General features: G+C 39.1%; 1 protein-coding gene across 1 annotated transcript in view; it reads right to left on the reverse strand.

Moving 5' to 3' along the window:
* Window positions 1-22,903, reverse strand: part of LOC136676778 (pappalysin-1-like) — an 83,031-nt gene that overhangs the window by 56,757 nt on the left and 3,371 nt on the right. Inside the window, exons 2-5 of the mRNA XM_066653997.1 lie at window positions 15,952-17,035; window positions 1,820-1,965; window positions 1,384-1,677; window positions 510-702 (exon numbers count right to left, since the gene is read on the reverse strand). Coding sequence (XP_066510094.1) covers window positions 510-702; window positions 1,384-1,677; window positions 1,820-1,965; window positions 15,952-17,035 — 1,717 coding nt within the window. The remainder of the gene's footprint in view (window positions 1-509; window positions 703-1,383; window positions 1,678-1,819; window positions 1,966-15,951; window positions 17,036-22,903) is intronic.

Genomic DNA, 22,903 nt, shown 5'->3' on the forward strand with positions numbered 1-22,903 from the left:
GTTTTTGTACCGTGGGAAGAAACCGGAGCACCCAGAGGAAGCCTACGCGGACACAGGGAGAATACACCAAACTCCTCACAAACAGGACCCTGGAGCTGTGTGACTGCGACACTACCTTCTGCGCCACCGTGCTGTCATATTAAAACTATCAAAACCAGACCACATGTACTTCACCTGCAAATAACTAATAAATGCTTATGACGTTTTGAGTGAAAGTGGATCATTATCAATGCTGCACAACTAGCATAAAACAATTTAATTAACTTAAAATTATTTCTCAGAGGGTACTATTTGATAAATACAATGTTTTGTCAGTTGTGCTACAGGGCACTAATTTTCAGATCTGATCTCAGACCCATTATCAAAAAGTTACTGTTATAAAAATAAAAAGAAGAACTAAACGAAAGGGTTGATTTCTAATTTGCGTCCATATAATGTGCAACAAAATAAAGCTGAACTTGCAACATAATTTTTACTCCAAGAAACGATGGCCCCTGGTTCATTTTCACCTGTCAAAGTAATGGCCAGAAATGGCAGGGAACCACTCCAGAGTGAGGAAGTCTTTCCCCTGCTCCATCAGACGAGGGGGTAGAGGAACTGGAGCTGGCTTACTTCCAGGCCTCCATGACTGGTAGATCAGATCCAAGTAGCAGTGCATTCGAGCCACCTGGTTCAGTGTGAAGGAATCTGTGCAGGCATCATCTTCAGGAGAAAAGAGAATATCGAACCATGAAATATATGTATTTTTTTCTCACTGAACAAACTATTTTAATTTTTAACATATATTTTACACAATTTCAATATGTTAACTGTTTTGTATTGTATTAACATTTTATCTTGCATGGCCGAATACCATAAAATGACTCTGAATGACATCGGGTTATATTAAATATATTTGTACACTCTTAAAAACATTCACTTTAAATTGCCCATAGGTGTGAGTGTGTGTCTGCTGACAAGAGATTGGGATGCTCAGTCAGTTTATCTACTCCCATAGAGCACCATGAACGTGGTGAGCGCCTGACTCTTCCATGAAGCCAACCATCACAAAGTGATGACAGCCATGTATGTATGTATTAAAAACATGCACACTTAGTTTCACAAATGCTGAGCACCACCCTTATGAAGCTTATGTGTATCTAAAAAATGTTCACAACTTGAAAAAATAGTTAATATAGTTATAGGAAAATAATCATTATTATTTAAATAAACATATTTATTACACCTGAATTATTTTGTAGCAACATGGAATGCAATTTAAAATGTGAATGCTACCTTTATTACTTCAACAGTATCATTCAAATAGCTTCTGCAGCATATGTTTGTAAGCGAATTGTGCATATCTGTTGGGCAGTGGGAAGTATTGATTTGTTTGTTTCTCACCAGCATAGCTCATGTAGTTTCTGTATGGTGTATGCTTAAAGGAACGTTGGCCGCAAGTATCATTTCCAGGCTCTGGGTCTCTGCAGTATTTGTACTTCGGAGTTGGGTTTGTATCTGCACACAGATCCCCTGTTTCCAGCGATGGCTCTGTCTCCAGACAGGCATCGTTACACGATTCTACTTCTGAAATCCCCCTGAAGACGTGGTACAATCCAAGGCTGTGTCCAATCTCATGGATCATGGTGTGTGTGTGGCCGAATGTACCATAGAACGAGGGGTTCAGCACGATCCCACCTCAAAAAAAGACAGGGAGGGCACATAACACAACCACCACATGCACACGTAAAAAAGCATTTCTTCTCATCCACATCACAAATGTGAAAGTAAACTATTATGTCCTGGTGTGATTTTCCTTTTGCTGCTTATAGCTGCTTACCTAAATGCGTCAAGGCTTCTTTATCCCAAGGCCAAGTGGCCACACCTGCGAGGTCCTCATCAGAGGAGTTAGCAAAGAAGACGTTCAGGTGTGTGGAACCGTCCAGATGCAAAATTTCCTTCAGCTCCTTCACATCCATGAAGGCCCTGAAACAGAAAAAGCAGCATAAGGACATGACACTACATGAGGTAAAACCTCATTTCCAGAAAATAGGGACACATTCATAAATATATAATAAAAACTGAAATCTTTAAATAATATTCTTTCACTTGAATCTTTAATAGAAAAATAAAAACAAAGAGAAGCATTTCGGTGTTTTCAAATCTTTCTAAGATGCTGGGATATTGACATGTTTACCACTGGGTCACATAACATTACTTTTAGTATCTTTAATTGCTCAGTAATTGAAGATATTTATTGTTGCACTTGTGCAGGTAGAGTTTTTGTTCATTCTTGCTTTATACAAGGCTTGAGCTACTCAAAATCTGTGTCTGCCGTTTCTCAAACAATACCTGCTGAGGGCTTGATGGTCACACAGTAACAGTTTAAGCCTTTATATACACTGCTTCCCTTAAAGCCCCTGGAAACTCATTTCAAATTATTATTATTATTATTTTTTTTTTTTGTAGAATTCTAAACTTTAGTGTTATGTGAAATGTTTATCAAAGTTTAAATATAAAAAAAAAACATAACAGAAATATGATAAATCTCTCCTCAAAGATGAACAAAATAGGCTCCTCAGAGCTCTGAGAACGGCGAGGGCCTGGCCCTATACTGCTAGTGAGCATGCGTGACTTACGGCTCTCTATCACAGGAGAACCGAAAGCTGTTTACGTTACCATGGCAACACACTGCCTCAAAACAGAGCAGTCGTGGGGTTTACTCTTAACTGCAGTTGTCATTTTACACATGATACACTGTAGAATTCACAGTGTATCTTATGTAAATACACTGTAAACGCATCATACAGCCGTTCATGTGCAGCAAGGAAGGCAGACCCACTCGTTCGGCAGTACAGCGGAGATAGCGGCCACATTGGGCCGGCGTGTGTGTGGGGCTTTTATCCCTACTGCTACATTGCTGTACACGCCGGCCTAGTGTAGTCACTATCTCCGCTGTACTGCCGAGTGGGTCTGCCTTCCCCGCTGCTACTCTGCTCTGTGCCCCGACCAATTGCTGCTGATATCTCCGCTGATACGCCGTTAAACACACCCACCGCGTGTTGCTGCTATGTGTGCTGTACTCAAACTTAATCCATTCAGGTTCGTTGTGTATTGTTTTGTGTTCTCTTTGCTCTGTATGTCTTTAACTCCCTCCCCAGAGCTTGGTGAATAGCTGGATAGCTAGCTTGTTTACTAAAGTCTCCTAAGCTTTAGCTCAACAGACTCTTCGACTTAGAGAGGAGGCGTGACTATGGTAGCCTTGTGATTGGTCAGGGTAATAGTGACGTAAGCATTACACACTTTTAGGACTGCCCATTCTACATCGAGAGGAGAGCAGTACTAGCCATTTTTGAGCAGAGGTTTATCATAGTTCTGTTTTGTGTTTTTTGTTAAAACTTTGCTGAACCTTTCACATAACACCCAAGTTTAGAATTACACAAAAAAACCCACAATATTTCAAAATGAGTTCCCAGGGGCTTTAAGTTCTGAAGCTTTTCATGATATTATTAACTGTAGATCGTTAAAGAAGTAGAAAAATTCTTTATAAACTTGTGCTGATAAACATTATATTTGAACTGATTCTCAAAAAGACTGAAAATGTTTTCTTTCTATTTTCATAATTTGAATAAAGGTTAAAGAAATTAAACAAATTACAATTTTTAATGGTTACTGCATTCTTAAGGATTGTCCCAACTTTTCTGGAACTGGGGTCTGTAGGTTCTTTCAGTTGAATTCAGAGTATTAAAGGAGTGTTTTATGGGGCACACCTGTGACACCTATCACAAATACTTCCATTAAGTATATATGAATGATGGAAAAAGCAGTATTAGAAGTCATTATTAGAGAGTCTGGTGTACTGTTAGGACCTTCAGATCATTGTTATCATCTCTGGAGTCAGCAGGAAAATATTTAGAACAGTCACACAAGTATAACGTGTAATTTTGCCCAGTTGGCAAACAATTTTGAAAACCATTTTTCTGAAAACCATGTATAACATAGCTGTGAAATGAAGGATGGGCTAAAGGTTATTGTTCCTGATGGACAGAGAATGAGCTAGAGGCATACACACAGGGGTTGGGCATTAGTAAACATGTGCACATGTGCATGTGTGTGAGAGTGTGTGAAGACTTGCAGAGAGGAGCAATGTTCTGTAATTTAATGGCCCTTGTGAGGTTTATGAAGTCACACTGGGAGTCTGAATTTGGAATAAAACTCAAGTTGTACTCTGAAACCAACTCTAATGTCAGATGTCACTGGCCTTATCTGGTTAGGAATGCATTGCATCATTTGACCTAATCATCTCCCAAGTAAGATTATGATTACATTTAAGAAACATTCACCATGTCATTCTCATATTATCAGATGCCTCAAGGAATTGAAGACTTCACAGAATACCTCAGGAGCAGTGAGTAATAATAAAGTAATTACACATGGGAAAAATAAAGTTTTTTGCCCCTAGGTATCTAGGTAGGTTTTGTTGGTTTTGTTGATTAACTTTACTGAAATTGTCACTGTAAAATTGCAACAACTATATTAATATGCCTGTTACAATCTACGTATATTACATGGATCATGATTTGAGATGTACCGCAATGAACTGATGCCTCAAATGCTTCAAACTGAATACAAGCTGGGATACTTCAACATGTTCTGGGTTCTGGTGTGACTTGCAGTTGAAAAATAAAAGGGTAAAGTGAGTATCACCCTGCATCAATTGCAACTAGCCCTGAAGTAAAGTAACATTGAGTAACATTGCACTCAAGTTCCCATCTATGGCCGGTAAATAGAATAAGGTAGCAGTGTCATTGAAAATATCATTATTTGGCATAAATTATTCAGTCATTTAAATTACTCTGCCAAAGACCCAAAGTGTGTTTTTTGCCAAATAATTTTCACATCAGATAAGAACAATCTTCAGAGCCTCTAGATACTGAGGGATAAAACTGGAAAATAAAGATTTACTGGTATTTTTAAGAATGGAAAATATTAACACATTCAGTTTTTCACAAAACTGAAACAAAGATGAACGAATAATTTGTCTTTCTTTTACATTTCTGTAAGTCAGTCAATGACCTTGTGCTAATAAATGCTGGCATTCAGCAGAGATACACATCCATATGTTTAGCAGCAAGAGGTCCTAACAATGCATATCCTAACAATTCATATCTGCTAAGATGTATAGTGTTTCATATAGGCTCTCTCAGGCTTGCCTCCTCTGTTGCTTTGAGTTTCTTACTAGAGGCCCCTCTCAGTTCCTCTGAAAACATTTCCAGTTTGAAAAATGCTCAAGCCAAATAAAGAAAATCCGTGCTCAACCCCCACCTCCAGCACTCTCACAGCAGAACCCCAGTAACCACCATTCAAAAAACAGCCAGTACCTCCTTCCTTCTCCTAAGAACAACATCTGTTCTACAATTCACTACAAAGACCAATCAAGCGCAGATCTGCCACCACAATTTTAGCTATTTTGACTATATATGTAATGTTTATAGTTCTTTTTGAAGTATGATTCTCCTGAGGGGGCACAAACTAAAGATCTTTTTACTGTTGTTTACTTATCAGTGTATTTCAGACCAGAGCACTGTGTCTTAAAAATACATCACCCTTCAGCATAAATTAAGGAAAATCAGAAGACCTGTGACATTTCAAACAGTGCAAAAATATTTTTGCATATTATGCATATTATGAATCTGCAGATCATGAATGCAGATGGCTGTTCAGAACTATTCAAAATAGTGTTCTCCCAAGTGTAACAACATTTGAATTCCTGTTGATGTATTAAATATTTACTTTATAAAATGTGCCAAAAAATAATGTAAAAATGGCTTCCTCCCCCATATACATTCAAAATGAGAAGCAGTGGTATCTTGTCCACACATTTCTGAATAAACATCGAAGCTATGTGCGAGGTATAGAGCAGAAAATTGATGATTAGTTGTGGTGATGGCGTTACAAGCCAGCACAGCTGTCAGTGTGCTGGACAAACATGAGGGGACTTCTGGGGGCACGCACGCACTCACTCACACACACACACACACACACACAAACACACACACACACACACACTTGTACTGCAAACATCTATTCAAGAGAAGTATGAGAAGTAGATGGAAAAGGCAACAGTATCATTATTTGAAACACCTACATTAATGAGCAAAAGTCAGAGAGCACTCTTTGCATATTTCCAAACAAACTCATTCATTTATCCCTTCAACCATTCGTTTATTCATCTTTGGTAACTGCTTCATCTTGATCTGTGTCATGTGTGAATGCAGCTTAGGCAAAGTCTTTGGGTGCATGACGGTAACACACTCTCAACACTGTGCCAGTCTACAGTAGATCAAATTAATTTTCATATTAATTATGCTTTGTCTGGACCAAATAAATAAATAAATAATTTTATAAAAAATATTACACTTTTTTAGTAATAGGTGCAAACTAAACTTATAGAGCCTGCATTTTCCCTTGTTTACAGTTGCTCAAGATCATTTCAGCTGATAAACCACAAGTATCAAGTGTTCACAAGTGTTCACGAGGGAGACAAATGCAAGAAAAGCAGCAAAAATGACTTTTGAGCCACTGCAGTCAGAACGAGACTAAACGCAGCTCGTGTTCACGTTTCTTGTTCGAACTTGTGTATTTTGTAGATGTTGTTTTAAATCTACAACAGTCATCGTGGAGCACCCTGATACAGAGGTCGACCCAACTGCCAAAAAAAAACAAGTTATATGTCTCAACACTTTTGTGAGCTTTCAATATTGTTATGGAGTTAAAGGATGTCTGGAGAAGAAACACTTCTTATGCTACCTTGATATCAGCTTATATTACATTTTAGTTAATAACAGCAACATCAGTTCCAACATATGTTAGGATTCTCTGTTTGTACAATTATCTCGTCATACGATCTTAACTAGCATAATTCAGGCTCCTCTGTTCCATCTACATTCTGTTTTTCACGTCCTGCCCTCCTTCTGGATTTCTCGAGTCTGTATCACTTGAACGAAAACAAAGCTATTATTCCATATTTTGATTTTACTATTCCATTTTGTTGCACACTTGTCCATACCTTCAAAGTTCAGTCTGGAACAGGGGTGGGCAATCTTATGCACAAAGGGCTAGTGTGGTTGCTGGATTTTAGTCCATTCAGGTCAGAGCACACCTGATTGCACCAATTAGTTGGTCTCAGTAAAACAACTGATGACGTGACCGCCTGGTGGGTTGGAACAAGATCCAGCGGCCACATCGGCCCTTTGCAGATAAGACTGTCGGCCCCTGGTCTAGAAGCTGGCTGTAGGCTGTTTCTTGTGTATCATGATACAACCTTAAACACATTCAATAATGCTAACGTCAGTTGGGCTCTGGGTTGACTGAATAAACTATTGCTTTTAAATGTTTTGCAGAGTTTGCAGCTAGGTTTCCATAAATGGCCTTTTTGAGCTTGAGCAGCATATTGTGATGTTTTCATGGATCTTTCCACAATATGGATCTTTTCAGATACATGTGTATTTTCAGATACTGAGCCTATGATGGGGTACATCTTTAGCAGTAACCCTTCCTAGGACCATCTTCAGAGAGGTAAACTAAAGGCACCCTTAAAAATGGGTCTGCATATCACCACATTAAAGCACAGTGGTTTTTCAGAACAGATTAAAAAGGGCAATGATGCTATCTTTTAACCAAGGGCCGGGTGACATTGTTACACTGGGGGGTACATTACCGAAGGCCATCAGGAGGTGGTCAATGAAAACTAGAAGGCTGGCTTGAGAGATAAGTCTATGGAGAACAGATGATATAAGGTTTCCCCCTAATAATTTCAGGAATTTCAGTATTTCCTATGAAAATATTTGGCTGGCTTTTTGGCTATACAGAAGGGAAAGGAAGGGTCAGAGAGTTTAGTGGCAAGATGAATAAGCCAGCTATGGAATGAGCACAAGAAAACATGTTTTTTAAAAAGCAAATGCCCCTGCTTTAATAAAATTCCACTACTGTAGGTCAAAGCCACCTAATCTGAGTTCAATTACGCCTAATCCACTGGCTTACTTGCAAAAACACAACACGAATCAGATGTGGATACAGGCCTACTACAAAAACAGCATGCCAAATTATGCCTGTGGCCAGCCAAAATATACATGCATCAGTGGCAGTGTGTTGTTCACTTTTTCCCCCCTCTTTCTTTCGCTTGCACTAGCTCAGTAGGGCAGTGGGTGACACCAACAGGACCATGTCTTCAGTCTTTTACTCATTCATGGCTGTAGTACCTATCTCCTATACACCAAAAAATTATTTTTCCACAATGATGAATGTGTTTCAGTATGAGGATTTAGACTTGAGAGATTTCATGGACAAAAACGTCCAATAAAAAAACTTGCATAATTTATTGGAGTCAAAACAGTTAATCAACGTTAATTAAAGAATCTATTCCAATTCTGATATTTGTCTCATCTCAGATAGACTAGCTGTTGGTTTTATCCCCAATTCAAACAATTTCAGAAGATACTGACATGGGAGGTTAGTTTCCCATGTACTTTCCCCTTTACTTAAAGTTCAATTTCATATCATCATATGAATTATTTAATATTACTTTTACACAGAGGTTTTCTCATGACAAAACGACACTCTAGGAGCAAGAGAGCTGCTTATTAAACATATTTAAATAATATGAACATTAAAAAACTGATATACATTCATTCATTGTCTGTAACCACTTATCCAGTTCAGGGTTGCAGTGGGTCCAGAATCACTGGGCACGCAAGGCAGGAACACACCCCAGATTGAGTGCCAGTCTTTCACAGGGTTTACACTCAAACCTATGGACCATGGGAGGAAACCCACGTGGACATAGGGAAGACACACCAAACTCCTCACAGGCAGTCACCCGGAGCAGGACTTGAACCCACAACCTCCAGGTCCATGAGGCTGTGTGAGTGCGGCACTCCCTGCTGCACCACCGTGCCACCCCTGATGATATACATATATATTTTTAATGTTCACAGTTTTTGTTTGAATCATTTTAATTAAGTTCGGTGTAAATCAGACTCCGGTGGAGACTGAGCAGATTAATTCTATGCTTGATAGGACCTATTTTTCTGTGCGAATTAAATGAGGGAAGATGGACTGCGCTGAATGAAGACCTCGCAGTCAATCAGATCTGCTGAATAATGTGCTCTGGGCATGATGTTGGCATATTTATTTTTAATGTGAATTAAATGCATGATTATGTCGATCCATTTATACCCTTTTACATTATTTATGGGAGCTTGGGGGGCTTTGCTTGCAGCTCCTCATGGTGGGTTGACATTGCAATGGCTTGCTGTTGTGGTTTAAGAAGTGCCTTCATTTATAATGCACATATGAGAAATTATTCACACACACATCAACTGTTAGAATCTTAGACATTAGCATGCTGAAATCTACATTTCAGCGCAACAAATCACAATCACGTGCAAAGGTTTGGTCCAATGGGTAGGAACACTTCACTATACCAATAAAAATCTTGGGGCAGGACTCTTAACACCACAACCACTGTAACATAATTCAAATCACAGCATCCTGTAACACACTTGTTTTATTGTTCAGTTGCTGCAATTTTTTTCCACTTCATTAAACTTGATAACTTGATTGTTTTGCATTTATTTTCTTTGTAGAGGATAAGTTATAGAAAATAAACAAAACATTTCATTTAACCAGAGTTATCCAAACTTCTACATCAATTGTAATTCAATGACAGTGGACCATAAAAGAGGATCGGGGAGTAGGGCTCAGCGGGGCGGGCACATTGTAAATCCTTGAGATTTATGAGCAACTTTATTGTGAGTGTTGAACATTACACAGCACATTATTCAGTGAAAAGTCATCAGAGAAAAGACATTCATTCAGGTGGACAGTAAGCAAGCTGTAAAGTGTGCCTGGGCTGGGAATGTAGTACATAACGTGTTCATGAATAGGTTATTAACTAGATCATAAACACCTAAAAAAACACCACATAAATAAAAGCAGCAACAATGACCTATAGGTAGTCAAAGACTTTACTAGTTATATAATGTACTTTGTATTCTCCATCTGTTCTCTTCATTATTCTGGTCATCATCACCATCTGATACAACAGCTCACTCTGGCCCCTTTTATGTGTCTGTTATTCCTGTTTGCACATAATGATTAGGCTTAGAAACACCTTATTAGTGGATAAAATGAATGTATTATTGGTTGTTAAATACAAGAATTAATCAAATAATTGCCTTTCAAAAGTCCTTTATAAAGGCTGTATTTTTTAGTTTTTTACTTTTCAGTACTTCAGGAAGTACTAAAAAGGCATCACATAATTTGATGTTTGACCATCTGTTGTAAATCTGTACAGGTGTCAGAGGAGTGTGCAGTAATGCATGGCCAGTGAAAGTGAAGAGTGAAGTGAAGTGAAGTGTTTATGTGGCCCCTCCCTCCCTCCCTCCTTGTCTCCCTCCCCTCTCTCTCCCTCTCTCTCTCTCTCTCTCTCTCTCTCTCTCTCTCTCTCTATTTAGTTCTGCATGAAAGGAGCTCCTCAAGCACTCGCAAATGAATCAGCTCTGCTCACAATGGCATGCTAAAGGACTGTTTAATTGCTGCTGTTTAACAGGAGGAAATCCCTCTGTCCCTAGGGCTTAGCTCTTTATCCTCAGCCCACTCCTAAACACCACAGGCTTCTGCTGGTGTGCTGGTGTGTGTGTGTGTGTGTGTGTGTGTGTGTGTGTGTGTGTGTGTGTGTGTGTTTCTGTGCACAGAAATGTCCAGACTGTACAGAAGAAAAAAAGTTTAGTATGGAAGATTATTATGGCATAAGCATGTAGTTAGCTAACAATGCTCTCAAATTAAAATCATGCACAGTTTATTTACAAAAATAGTTTTCCAAACTTCAGTCGAGTTTCACGGGTCCCAAATCCTTTTTTAAGAATTGTATATTTAAGGTAAATTATATAGCGCCATTGTGAAAAGTAAAACATGAATCTTTTACATTTTCCAGATCATTTGAACACATGATACACTCTACACAGTGTGAAATTTTTATGGTAAATTGGTCAAAAGACATTCTCCAACATGCAATAAAATTTCTTTATTTTTGTCTATATTTAGTTCTCTATATCATCTGAACACAGCAGCTGTCATTCACATTGTGGGAAAATGTCATGATGAACGGACCAATAAAAATTCACCAAAATATTTTGGAATAAAATCTTTTTACGCTGACTTCCACTGAAACATAAGACATTATTTTCCTATTATACAGTTATTATTTTGAAGATATATGTTTTTTCTTTGGAGAGACATGATATATACAAACCATTTTGCCAGAAATGATGAGACATCTCCTAATATCAAAATGTCATTCCTCACAATTTAATGAAAGAAATTTGTGTATTTGAGAGAGAGAGAGAGAGAGAAAGAGAAATATTACCCTGGCTCTTTTAGCAGGTGCTTTTACAGGCCTGTCTGGCTCCTTAAAGTGAAGTGCTAAGAGCAAAATCCTCGATTAGTCAAAACCCATATAAATGGCCTACTTAACAAGTTGAGTGGCTCTGATTAAGTCACAGCTTGTAAAGTCATTGGCCTTTTTACACCAAGTTAATGGAGATACTGACAGCTTGACTCTTGCCTCCTCATGAAGTGCACAGATTAGAAGGACTTCCTTTTATTACACCTTACTGGTGTGAAGACAAATAAATACAATCGACACAGAAATAATGCTCTTCCCAACTACATTCATTCATTCATTCATTATCTGTAACTGCTTATCCAATTCAGGGTCACGGTGGGTCCAGAGCCTAACTCGAATCATTGAGTGCAAGGCGGGAATACACCCTGGAGGGGGCGCCAGTCCTTCACAGGGCAACACAGACTCACACACACATTCTCTAACACACTCACACCTACGGACACTTTTGAGTCGCCAATCCACCTACCAATGTGTGTTTTTGGACTGTGGGAGGAAACCGGAGCACCTGGAGGAAACCCACACAGGGAGAACACACCAACTCCAGGTCCCTGGAGCTATGTGACTGCGCCACCATGCCGCCTGTATGGTTGCAAGTGGTGCAAAAATATGTAAATGTGCATTGCGGACCACACTAGTTCAATATATGCATTTTCTTTATAAATCTTACTGAATGCTGTTGCATTCTATGGCAAGCTGAAGGGTCAGCATCTCATAATCCTGAACTGTACAAGCAGAGAACAGCAGCAAACATACCGGATAGCGAGGCTACTGCGCAGGGTTAGTCCCTGCAGCTCAATCAATGTGTTCTTACAGGTTTCATTCATCCATGTCTCACTAAATACAAAGACAGTAATCCCTGAGATGTTCTCAAATATCTGATTAATCCAGGTCATTATCCAGTGAATCACTAGCCAGCATGACTGATAGAACTGCCAGCTTGTTTGAGCAGGCTACTATCTGATGCTGCGTTCTCATAAGTCAGTTGTCGAGAGGGCAATGACATCTCACCCAAGTTGACCACGTTCCAGTTAAATATATGTGCCACTTTTTTCTGACCCAGGGTAGAACTCTTAGCGATACCAGCTGATAACAGCACATTATGCAATATTTTAGCCACAGAAACACATGGACAGTACTGTTTCTGCTAATTACTGAGACACAGCTGAGACTCGATGTGCGGTGTCACTATCTTGGATTTAACTCTTTTTGCACTGACTTCCATTGAAAGTTAAGAAGGTTTTTACCTTCTCCTGTAGATTCCTATCTTTGAGATACATGTATTTGTTTGGACAGCAATGATATGTAAAGTATAAAAAATATAAACATATCCTGACTCAATCAAAAGTGATTATCCAAAGTATTATATAAAGCACATGCCATCCCAGACCACAGTTTGTACACTGTGTTTTTGTAAATATCAATTTTACAAAAGTAACATGACTCAGTGTTTGTGCACAAATAAGTCAAGAACAGTGGTGAGAGGCAAACAGATTCACCGCAGCAGTTGAGTCCATTGTTCTATGCTTGCACAACTCTCTGTTCATGCATACTTCTACAATCAGAAAGGAATGTCAAATTATTTTGTTATGCAGCCCTCGGCAAAGCACTCCAGACATACCATAATCAAATCAAAACAAGCAACAAGTCAGAGAGCTCTTTTCTCTTTGGTTAACTCACCACACTTCAACCACCCTAATACACACACATACATACACTGAGATGTTTGATAACAACAACTGTGATTACAAGCAGAGAAGACATGAAGAGTCTGACCGTCTGAAACAACAGATTGCAAAGGCAATAAGAGCACTGTGTCATTAGCTAGCAGCAGCATGTTGTCATGATGTAATCTTTAGCGTCCAAGTTGATTCAGTAAAAAGAATATATCCAACACAGTGATATGAGGTAAATCAGCCTATAAGCTTTATATTTTTCTCAAAAGCACAGACAACAAAGAAAATAGCCATGCCCAGTACTGTGCAAAAGACAGAGTCCACCCTTCATTTTGACATTTTCATTCAAGATGGCTTATGGCCAAAATAAAGTACACGTTAGTCATCTGGAATCAACAACGGAAGACCAAAACATACAAAACAGTAAATTAAACAGAAAACTAAACAAACAAATATCTTATTTTTTCCTGTATTTAGTCTGTCCTCTCCGAGTTCTAGATGATCAGTGAGAAATGTTTAATGCAGCTTAGGAGTGTTTAGGCAGATTCTGGTGTGAACATTAGTCCTTCTTTGAAGGGAAACATAATTTCAGTAATTCCTTTGAGAAAAGCTGACATCTCGGAGACAACTGTAACTTGGAAGAATGTGAAACTTAAAGGCTAAGCACCAGCTATATGAAACTGTCAAACAAATAAATACGGTGGAATTTGAATTCCTAACTTGTGTTTATTGATAGTCATGTTATTTCTTACTAATTCAAGGAATAAGGTTTAAAATACCGTTGGTCCGCCCCCCCCCCCCCCCCCCCCCCCCAACGGTGTTCGGAAACTCTAATAGGCGTCTTGCCTGTGACGTAGATGGCACCTAATTTAATGCTAAATGACGAAAAGGTGTGTTGTTTTGGCGTCAATAATTCAATGTACAGTGGGACATCTGTGCACAAATGGCCCAAAGATCCCAAAATATCCAGAAAATGAACTAAATTTGTCAACTTTAAACGGGCATTTGGAAAGGACCATCCGCTCACTCCGTTATCTGTAGCTCATTTCACTGGCGCGTTTCCAACAATATTGGCATGTAAGGAAACCAACGAAAGGTGTTCAAGAGCCTCTGTAACATGGAGGTAAACAGAGTAATTACACTTACTTCACCTGTTTTAGTTGGTGTTAGTTAACGTTAGCTTGACTCGCTAAACTCGGTCGCTCAGATTATACTCGGCTACGTGGTTGCATTACGGAGGTTTATAGTGTCGGAGGAATTCGAGTTCGACTTCGATCACATTTACAAGAATAACGGTACCTCTAAATTTGAGTTTAGCTTATTGCTAGGCTATTGTCATGAATAATGTTGGTTATTTAGCTAGATACTGTCATAACAGTCAGTCATAACGGTGTTTTACCGCAGCGTCGTTCAGCTGTTCATTTTAATTCATGCTTATATATGTCAGTAACTAAAATAATATGAAATATTCATGGAGGTCCATTAAGTGGTGCTTAGCCTTTAACGTAGCAGTAAGATGCAGAATCAGAGTAGACAAATTAAATATGGCTAAATGTGTTACATTTTGTGTTGAATGTTTTTGCATATGTTTCTCGTCAGTACTTTTCCTGCTTTTGCTCTCACAAAACAAAATGTACTTAATTATATCAAGTACCTTATAATTAATTGTCATTTTAAGTGGTAATAAATTAAACAAACACACTCTAAATTTTGCCCAGTGGAGTACTAATCCTCAACAGACTTTTTTGACAATTAAACCATCCCTGTAAACATTTTCCAAAGAAAGAACCCTATTAGAATTAATATTCATTAACCCCAGGTGACCCCCACCATCCTCACCATATCTCTGGAAAGTTATGTTCCTGCATTGCATTCCCAGAAGAGCCCCCACTACTGTAAGTAATAGTGTTACAGATCCTGCCCTGAACTGTAACTGGCTCTCTCTGGTGTCCAGGGGGACATAGTTTCCATTCCCACTTACTCCCTATCAATCCACTTTTATAAGCTCTCAAAAAAGGGAGAACTATGCCTAACATCTCCTTTCTTCCCATCCGGTCACCAAGAGAGTACTTTGTTTCAGCCGCAAAGCAGAAAAAGTACCGGCTGCTTGGCTTTGAATGAATGCCACAGAGCACCACAGGGACCTGTGAAACACGCACTGCTAGTGAACACCAAAATACAAGGTAGAGCCCAACACACCACATAGCCAATGATTTATTCACCTCCAAGCTCCAGACCAGACATCACTCTCATACCTAAAAATGCACTCATACTGGATCCCTCAAAGCTGGTAGTTGCAATAAAGTCATTCTAAGTCCATGCTCAAATGTAGCAAATGATACAAAAATCATTCAAATTAACTTATAGCACATATATATAACACACTGGATTTCTAGAAGTAGGTCTGAGGCCATTGATAGTTTGCATGAAAAAGCGAGCACTAATTTGGGATCAGCCATGGCTGCTGTGGAGTGCACTTGGGACTGAAATTGATGACATTCGATGTAAATGATTATGGTCAGATATCTGCTAAATTATTTCTGATGAATTCACTGTTCTATGGAAGTACAGTATGTTTAGATGAAGCTGGACATGCTACAAAATTTGTATTTCATTTATTTTACTCTATTGCGCTTAGGAAAAGAGTCATACTACTTGTAATGCATACCCATTTGGGCATACTTACAATCTGTACCATCTTAAAAATGTTTACACATCACCATCAGCATTGCCGGATATATACTCAAAGAATATCAAGGCAGGGAATAGCAGGTTCAGTTCACATTTCTTATACTGTATCTCTAGCATATAGCACAAAACAGCAAGACTTACTTGTGGGGTGATGTTCGATTAAAGCATGTCTTGGTAACATCAGTGACGTTGGGGTTGCAGCAGTCACCACTGTCGTAGTAGTAACTATCTAAGTTACATTCAGGGTCGCAAACTCCGTTTCCCTGTTTGTGTTTGGGACAGATTGCGGTCTGCCTCTTGCAGTATCCAGCATCAAAACCAGTGAATGTGTGGTTGCATTCTGGATCACATTCCTCATCACCCACTTTGCTGATGTCGCAGTTAGCCAGCACTAGGCGGTTGCGCAGGGAGGAGTTGTAGATGTTGTGGACAGTTCTTTCCCAGGTGATATTGTAGGCACAGAATGCTTCATTCAGGTGCTGGTGCTGGAGGTTGAGCTGGTGTTCAGTGACCGTAGGCCACCGTCCATGATCATCATACACATTCACTAGTCGGTACCTCACTGTCTTGGGCTTGCGAAAGCTCCAGAAGCGTATGTAGTTGGTCACCACCTCTACATTGTCGCAGATTGTCTGACCACAAAGCGGTGGAAGCAGTGCTGTGTGGGTGGAGCCCCCTAGGTCGTTTGTCCATGTCCTGTCTGAGACCACCACCTGCGGAAAGGTTCCATCTTTCACTGTCAACCACTTCTGAGAGGCATTCTTGAAGTCCTCATGAATAACCAGTTGGGAGAGGTCAGCTGGATGTTCACGGGCATGCCCTTGCATGTACTGGATGATCTCACGCTGGGTCAGGGCTCTCCTCCACAGGCTCAGGTGCTCCATGGTTCCTCGATAGTTGTGGTTTAGGGCATTGCCACCTATCATTAGCACCTTGCACTTTTTAGTCAGGGGGCTGAAGATTTCACCGGATTGATCTCGGCTTACAGCCACTTGAGCCCCATTCACATACAACTTCATGTGGAGGCCGTTGTAAGTTATGGCCAGATGGTGCCATTGGTTGGGTGAGTAGGGTGCATTGGCGGTGATTGTGGTGACCTTGTGTGCTCGGTCAGTTTTGAGGGAGAAGTAGAAGCGGGGGTCTCTGTTGCCTTGATCGCTCACTGGTTTGATGCCTAGTAACCAGCCTCTGTCACAGGATGCGTAAAAACATTTGTCATAGAGCCCTAAAAAGAAGAAGAAAAAGTAATTTGTGATCACTGAGATTAATTTAACACAAATATTCAGAAACACCCTTACAAATAAAGCTTTTGTCTTTGATGTATAGCTTTAGGAAATTTTAAAACCCTGTCCAAGGAAAATCAAGTTGTTACCCTTATTAACATGTCTTTGTGGTGGTGTTTATATGCTAGTAAACATATCATGAGTGAAACAAGCAGTCAATGCTATGGCACAGCATTTCCACTTTGAAACTGCAATTAATTCAGACAGCCATGGTTGGGAGGGTGAGCTGCAGAAGAATGCTGGAGTAAATGGAGATAGAAGCAGAGAATATTTGTATATTCATAAATAAAAATTAAATATTTATTTTTTCTTGGAAATAACTTCTAGGCATTTTTGTAATGTCTATACCAAACATAGTGTAGATAGAAACATTCATAATTTAAATGCATTTTATTTTTTCCAAAATTCTTTTCCGCCTCAAGCCAGCAAACTAGTTAAACAGCTCATTTTCATATTAGACATTTTAAGTTCCACCTTAAAAGGGAAGATTTTACAAGGTTAATCAGAGGTCGGACTGGTATTCGAATTTTTCCACTGAGGAGACGTAAACTTCTTATTCAAATGTGCAGCTTAATCTCCATCCATTATCTGTAACCGCTTATCCAATTTAGGGTCGCGGGGGGTCCAGAGCCTACCTGGAATCATCGGGCGCAAGGCGGGAATACACCCTGGAGGGGTCGCCAGTCCTTCACAGGGCAACACAGACACACACACATTCACTCACACACTCACACCTACGGACACTTTCGAGTCGCCAATCCACCTGCAACGTGTGTTTTTGGACTGTGGGAGGAAACCGGAGCACCCGGAGGAAACCCACGCGGACACGGGGAGAACACACCAACTCCTCACAGACAGTCACCCGGAGCGGGAATCGAACCCACAACCTCCAGGCCCCTGGAGCTGTGTGACTGCGACACTACCTGCTGCGCCACCGTGCCGCTGCAGCTTAATCTTCAATAGGAAAACCGTTGTGGCTGTTTTTTTACACGTGAGCTGATCCAGCGTCTGTATAGTTTAAGGTTGAAAAGAACGTTTGAAATAAGATTCTATACTTAGCTTTTGTTAGCTGCACTCTATTTCAACTAAAATCTTTGTTAGCCTCTAAGCTACAAACTCAGACACAGGTTATAACCGAGAAAGCTCCTTATTTAACGTTCGGTCGTAAATTTCACGCACTAGCTCACTACATGAGTTGAAAGTGGAGTCAAAATGCATTGCGAGGTTATTTGTTACTAAACAACATAATACTAATACACTATTAACGGGTTGAAGAACTACTTCGCTCACAACAGTGTTACATGTAACACGGTCTGGCATCTTACTGGAAATTTCCGTTCCACCTTAATTGTTCTAGCAGTTACAGTCAAGCGCCTGTTGGACAATGTATTAGGAAATCTCACACATCATCGCAAATTTAATCAAGAATTATCTTTTTTTTTTTTACCTAAATAAGACAGTATATACAAAAGGTGGTGTTCGAAAAATGTGAACAAATGCGCTCCGTTCACACTATGTAATCTGCAATCAGATTTTAAAACACTTGATTATGTTTGGTTTAATCTCAAAGGGGACAAAGTGGTTGGTTGTACCTTTCACCTTAAAGAATAATATAGAAAAGTAATGAAGTGCTCTTACTACAGTATTGATCAATAATGGCACAAACTTTGGCTTAGTTCAGTGTTTAAAGATTCACTTGCTCATGATCATAATTTCTAATTATGATGTAATTGTACAAGAGCAAAGTTAAACTGCAGTTGTGTTGAGCTGAGCAGAGAGAGGAACTCTGTGCAGTTCCCATGATCAGGCCTTTTAAAACAGCCCAGTCCAAGACTAGAGTGAGGCATCTGCTAGCAATCAGGCCCCGACAGTGTGGTCTTGTATCAACAGAGCAAAGGTTACATGAACTTTCAGTCTATTTTCTTGAAATGTGCCTCAGCAGTGGGTTTGTCTGAAATAAAAAATGGTCCTTTTTCGGCATGGGCCTTATTATGATAAGAGCCCTGAAACCCTCTTTTCCTGTTTCAGTTGGAAAGTGTACTTTGGACGGTAATGTATTCTTATATCTAATGGGAATGTATCTTTCACAGTCTAACTGAGAAAAGTGAAAGTAAATAAGAGCAGTCTGTGGTGGTTTGTGACTCTGTGAAGGCTCCGTCCCTCTGTGGGAGTTATGTTTGCTACAGAATTCTATAAACTGCTGGATGATTACCATCTGAAAGACATTAAATGTTTGTATTAGACTAAACTGCAAACTGCAGATGTAAAGGTAATTATATGTATCAGTTATTATACTGGAAAATCAAAAAGTTCATCATGACTGATCTTTTTAAATGTTTAAATTACTTCCTAGAATGAGTAATCAACAGGGAAATGAATTAGCCTCTTAATGGCTAGTATAGTCATTATTGTCAGGGGAAAGGACCCAGCTGCACTTTGTATTTTTCAATACATCTTATAAGTGGCCACAACAAACACAGACTCAAGGGGCTATAGTTTTTCTAAAAATCATTGATGCTGTTTTACTTTAGCTTAATTAATATGTATGTATGTTTTAGACCACAGATCCAGCTGAAATAATCCTACATTTAAATAACTGTAACACAGTTTGGAACACAGCACTTGGTTTGTATTAACCATGTGAAGTAGCCCTGTAATGTTTTTTGCATTTCAAAGAACTGTGCCACAGTCAATAATCACCCATTTTCTATTTTAATTTTCATTTTAAACAGTTAGGGAAATACAAGATTTTGTTCTGACTGCTGTTATATATTTGGGTGCCGTAAATGGTAAATTCTGTAAATAATACTCTACAAAATTATGACTATTTTTTGAGTACAGACATTGCAGGTTAAACCCCTTTTTCCTACAAAGCCACACACACACTCACCATTTTTTTTCCCAGCTTCCCTAGTAACACTTTAGTGCTTATTTAGCCTACATGATTTTCACCAATTACCTTCAGCAAACACATTTCTCCCAGCTGTGTGAGGAGAGAGGATTCCTCACACTGGGAGAAAAGTAGGCTGTGTGTACACAGCAGTAGACTGCAAGTCCCAAATCCCCCCTCCCTATCTCTGATTCTCAGACCCCCGCACAGTTGAGCTTAGTGGGCCGTGTTATTAGGGCACTTTGCCTTGTCAGGGTGCAATGGATTGATTTAAAGCCGATGTGTTCTAGTGTAGGACTGTGGTAAATACCTGTCTGTACCTCTGTCAGATCACTTCACTGGAACTGAAACTTCAAAAAGATTGCTAAATATATTTATTGAATGTGTTTTAGCCTCCAGTATTTTCAAGAATATTGCTTTCACTCTTCCAAAGAAACTTGCAGGCGTATTTTCCACATTCCAAAGTTCACTCTTAAAGGTTGGTTGCATTATCTGTTTCTCACGATCCAAGAAATTGCAAACACAGTCCATTCAGATGGTAATCCATTGATCTGAGGAGCACCAGCAGAAACATTTGCAAATATTTTGCTTTTTTCTACTTCTTTTTTTTCTATTTACACAGAAAAACCTTTTCTTTCAAATCTGAGGTGAAGAAGTGCTTGATTTATTCCTGTCTTTCAAAGAGGAAATAATGTGGTGATAGTTTTAGTGGTGTACCAAGTCTAACACAGTTGTTAGCCCCACTTTCTCTGTATCTGCCCAGCTACCCATTGATTAAAAACTCATCACAGGCTTTCACAGTAAACTGGGGCCGTGACCACAGTGTCCTCCACTTCGGCATCTGCCTTGCACCTGAATTTGCCTGTTTGAGACTATGTTTGGAACACAACAATTTCAAAGCGGAATTGCTCAACCACGGGTGTTAACTGCTTATTTCACTCATGATATATTTTCTAGCATGTAAACAACAGCATAAGGACAGTATCACAAGTCATCAGAGGGGTCCCGGAACATTTCAAAACTTTGTTTTTCATCTCCTGGAAAGTAATAACTTAGTTGTTTTGACAAGGACATCAATGGGAGGGGGATCTCTACACTGTGTTCAGCATTGTACCTATATACCTGTCCTATATTAATGATCACTGTGTACATGCAGCACAAACATCTGTCTTTTGTCACTAGAAAAATAAATATGCTTATCCCCTTATAGAAAAATAAGATTTAACTACCCCTAAATAAACAGTTGAAACAGCTTTCAGGAATAAAACGACTTTGCCACTGCAAATCCAAGCTGCATCAGGGAGAGGTTTACTTGAATGGTTTGAATCCACAGGAACGCAGCTCACTTTAATGAGGTTTGTTTTCCTTTTTTTTCATTCTGACCACTAGCATTTCCCAGAGATCACTGGCATTAAAAGACAAGCCCCAGCTTTGGGGCAGACGTAGGCACACTATTGCCTGCGGCTCGCTCACACACACTCCTCTACTGCCCGCAGAGGCTCTGCCAGCATCTATAAAAATAAATTGTGCCATAAAATTGAGGAAATTACAATCTGTGAAATCCTGGAATGAGACCACTAAGTGGCAAATAACAAACAGGTAACAAATCTGCCAGAACTAAGCATGAGATGTAAAACAGGGTCAGTGGAGAGAGTTAAAAAGGGAAATGGACAGTGCTACAGATCCAGCACTAAAGGGGTAAAGTTAATATTGTAGCTTAAAAGGTCAATTTACAAATGTGTATGAGACGGTGTATAAATATAGTATATATGAAAGCTAGTGTCCTCTGGGATAGTTGTGTGGCATATAAAAGAAAACAAAGATAAAAACACCTACAAACTGGTTCACACCTTTGAGTGGACATTTCACACCAGCATATATTTACGGAAATAATGTTTAATATAACAACAATAAAAAGCCCAGATTTCACTTGGTGTGAGATATAATACAACTAAATATGACAAGTCATATGTTCAGTTATCTACCCGTGTTCACACATCCATCTGAATTGTATTCCATCTCAGCACCATGGACAGAGCACAACAGCATTAGCTTTTGCCAAATGAGAGACACTAGAACCAAAGTTGTTCAAATATATCACATGTACATGGCCTTTTGTGTTCCTCTAACATTGGTCAGTTTTCAGTATTAAGAACAATTTTACACATGACAAACATAGCAAAGATTTAACTCAGTATGCACAATTAATCAATATTATTTAGTCCTTCTGATTAGAACATGAAAGCTTTAAATAAATTAAACTAGTTGTTCTTCAATGGATCATAAATAAAGGCAATGGTTATCTATAGAAACATTAATTAATGCATTGGCTATTTGCCTTGTTTACCCATTCTACTCCATGAACTTATTGTTTAAGACTCTGTTGTGATTATTCTGTATGGTATCAGAAAGGGTTCTGCAGGTCTGGTGCACTCTAGAACTCTTTTAACTGTTTAGTGTTCTCCAAAACTGATCCTAGCATAAGCCCAATAATTCCTGGTAGGTTCCCAAAACTGGAAAGCTAGAACAATATTCATTTTGTCCAAATTAAATTTCCATTTATTTGGATGACGTTATTTTGAGCAATACCACAGAAAGACCACTTTGGCTTCTCTAAAATACATTTCAGTGGATGATTCTTCTAAATATACTTTTGTTAATGGGGCATGAATCTCACAAACATATTAAAATCCACATGATATAAAGCCTTTTAGAACAATACATCCAATAACAGAAGCATTAAGAACCTTTATTTTTAAGAATGAATAATAACACCATTCCATTATTAAAGTTTTAAAGTACTGGTACTTTAAATCTATGTGAAATGTGATAATATAAGCTTTATTTTCCATTTTGCTTTAGATGACACACTGGAGTAGTGGATCAGAAACATATCAATGCACACCAGAGCTTCAGAATG

The sequence above is a fragment of the Hoplias malabaricus genome, chromosome X2, assembly GCF_029633855.1.
Source record: "Hoplias malabaricus isolate fHopMal1 chromosome X2, fHopMal1.hap1, whole genome shotgun sequence".
Taxonomy (NCBI): domain Eukaryota; kingdom Metazoa; phylum Chordata; class Actinopteri; order Characiformes; family Erythrinidae; genus Hoplias; species Hoplias malabaricus.